Below are 3,346 nucleotides of genomic sequence, written 5' to 3' on the forward strand. Positions count from 1 at the left end.
TAAGTCTCTAACTTGCTCCTGTGATACACACTTTTCAGCCAGCACTGACTTTCTCCTGTGGCACATCACTTCTGGTAATACATGCTGGATGTCAGATCTGTAAATTCAGGAGCTGCTTCCTTCACTGGCTGTCATGTATCAGCAGAGCTGCTGGTACTTTCGGATATAGTCACTGTATAATTTTCTCTTCTTTATGCTGACACTTACACCAATGCAGCCTGTGTATATGTGATTTCCCGGTTTCCCTGCAGATTCTACAATGGGTTCTCTTCCCTCTCTACTCTGATGTTTCTCTTCCTCCCTCTACAGCAATGGCAATTCAACTCTTCCCTTCCAAATCAAGCTGCTGTCCAATCTCTACTAAAAACAACAGCACAGCCAGCTATTTGAAGGAGCTGCACAGACTCCACAGCAGTCAAATGTTAGTGATTTTTAAATTAAATCTGTTTAAAAGGATGATCGTTTTACAAATAAACAACGAGAAAAAATTTGCAAAGCTGTACATCGCCTTTAAAGGGAATTTGACAGCAGGTTTTGGCTATGTAATATGATAGCTGCATGATGTAGGAGCAGAGACCCTGATTCCAGCAATGTGTCACTTGCTGGGCTGTATGCTGTCATTTTTATACTATCACAATTTTCTTTACGGTTCTCTGAAAGCTCAGCCTAGTATAACCCTGCCCACACCACTTATTGGCAGCTCTGTACACTGTGCATAGGCAGAAAACTGCTAATCAATGGGGGGGCGGGTTGGACCAAGAAGCACAAGACTTCATACAGCACTAAAAACGCATAATTAATATGTGATTTTATTAAAGAGGGTGCATCATTTCCAGAATAAAACCCTAGGGGTTACACACTCACCTGCCCATGATCTCTGAGCTCCCCCTAATGTCAGCTTGGTTGGTAGGGACCCTCGGTGTCACACGCTCTGACTATGCAGTGATTTGGCCAATCAGAGGACAACCAGCAACACGATTGCGTCAGTGCCGGTTATTATGTTACCCGCCCTGGTACGACTTATTCCTTTTAGTGGTTTCTATATGGTGATTTCACTTTTTTATCACCAACTGGACATTAATAGAAAATAATACACAGTCATCCGGTAGATCTGTCTTTCATTCCCGAATATCTGGCCCCTCATAACCCTTTTTGAATAATTTGGAGCAATAAATGTTAGCAAATACCTAAAATAAAAAGAGAAGTGACTTAAAAAAAACCCCACAACTGATGGATCGAGGCCAAAAAAAGAAAGGCTCTATACTCAAAATCACCAGATTAGAGATCAGGGCTGGAGCACCATCGTGTCGCACTGTGTTGTTCCTCTGTTAATCCTCCTGCAAAAATACTAACATATAGATACGGGATGTTATCATTCCCCTTTTTCCCATACTAAGTCTGACAATGGCAGCACTCATTGAACAGTGTCAGAAAGCGCAGCGCACACGCCGCAGGTCGGTTTATGCCGCGTAAAAAAAAAGCATGAAATTTCTATAAATTCCATCAACTTTGCTGGAACTGGAAGACGCTGAGTTTTGACAGAGAGAAAGCGCAGCATCAAAAATTCACCAAAAATGGTGGGAATTTAACATAAGGGCTCATTCACACATCCGATTTTTCCATGTGCGAGAAAATCAGACTGACGATTCTGATCTGACTTTGTTCAGACTGTAATCCGAGTCTCATCTGTTTTTCTCATAGTGGAAAGAAAAAAAAAAAGTTTCTCCATTTTGACAGTCCGTGAAAATAGGATGTCATCCAAGTCTGATTTTTTTCACAGATTTTTCCATGGACCCATAGACTTGCATTGCCGATTATGATCCGATATTTTCCGCAAAACACTTGTTCCAAGGAAAAAAAAGTCAGACATGTGCAGAACTCCATAGAATATCACAGGTACAAGTGCGATCCGTGAAAACGACAGATACCACTTGTACGAGAAAATCGGACGTATGAACGAAGAAGGGCACAATGAAACATTTTAAGAAAAGATGCTCCAGGATTGTTATTTCAAGGGGGACACAAGTTCTTCCCGTCACAGACATCGGAGGACAGCGGCCGGATCTCCTACAAGGTTTGCAGGAAGATGTCCCTTTATGCTGATGATATACGTTCCATCATTACAATATGACACTAGATTTCATATAAATAATGTAAAGCAGGAGATCTCCGTTAGCTAAAAGCCTCAATAAACAGACGCCGGCCCTCCCTTGTCAAGTGCCCTGGAGCACGCCGTAATCTTATTCCACTAATGAAATGTCTGTCATTTATTTTATCCTTCATAACTAGAATCAATTAACTTACCAAGGACTTCACCACCTTGTGTTGTTTCTCCTATGGCTATTATGGCTATTCTGCCCTTCATACACTAATTTCCATCTCCGAAAAAAATATAAAATTATGTCGTCAGTAGATTTCCTGTACGGCAGTATTCTCCACATTCATCTGGATGTAACATACTAATTAATAGGACAGGATGGCTGGTAATCGATCCTCTGGGGGTCACCAGGATGGGGGCGCATTGGTACATTGCAACAAAGTCCACACTATTCTGAGCCAATTTTTTTTTGTAATGAATTTGTTTTTTTTTCTGTTGGATTCCATATAAAAATTAATTGTGTTTTGCTTCATGGTACAGTGGACGTGTCAAGGTATTGTCTTCTAAAAGTATTGCCCCTTGTGGAGGGGATCTCCATGCATGGGGTCTGTCCACGTCTATACAAGCCAATACTAAGAAGTTATACAAGCTCTGGGCATGAGTCCTTTCTTTGTTCTGTTATTTCTTCTGGACATGTATGAATGTAGAGATATATATATATATATATATATATATATATATATATATATATATATATATATGTGTATGTATATATATATATATATATATATATATATATATATATACATACATATACATATATATATATATATGTGTATGTATATATATATATATATATACATATACATATATATGTATGTATATATATATATATATATACATATATATATGTATGTATATATATATATATATATATATATATACATATATACACAGTACAGGCCATATATATATTGTTAAGTATATAATTCCACATGTGTTAATTCATAGTTTTGATGCCTTCAGTGTGAATGTACAATTTTCAAAGTCATGAAAATACAGAAAAATCTTTAAATGAGAAGGTGTGTCCAAACTTTTGGTCTGTACATATACACACACATATATACACACACACACACACATATATATATATATACACACAAACACATATATATATACATACACATTGGGGAAAATAAGTATTTGATACACTGCCGATTTTGCAAGTTTTCCCATCTACAAAGAATG

At 37.8% G+C, this 3,346-nt stretch overlaps 1 protein-coding gene across 1 annotated transcript in view; it reads left to right on the top strand.

Annotated features, from left to right (window-relative positions):
• Positions 1 to 2,400: 2,400 nt before the first annotated feature.
• Positions 2,401 to 3,346, top strand: part of ARL5B (ARF like GTPase 5B) — an 11,699-nt gene continuing 10,753 nt past the window's right edge. Inside the window, exon 1 of the mRNA XM_073676894.1 lies at positions 2,401 to 2,451. Coding sequence (XP_073532995.1) covers positions 2,401 to 2,451 — 51 coding nt within the window. The remainder of the gene's footprint in view (positions 2,452 to 3,346) is intronic.

This window comes from Phyllobates terribilis, unplaced genomic scaffold (assembly GCF_046119375.1).
Source record: "Phyllobates terribilis strain yellow unplaced genomic scaffold, ASM4611937v1 Scaffold_4__5_contigs__length_816908805, whole genome shotgun sequence".
Taxonomy (NCBI): domain Eukaryota; kingdom Metazoa; phylum Chordata; class Amphibia; order Anura; family Dendrobatidae; genus Phyllobates; species Phyllobates terribilis.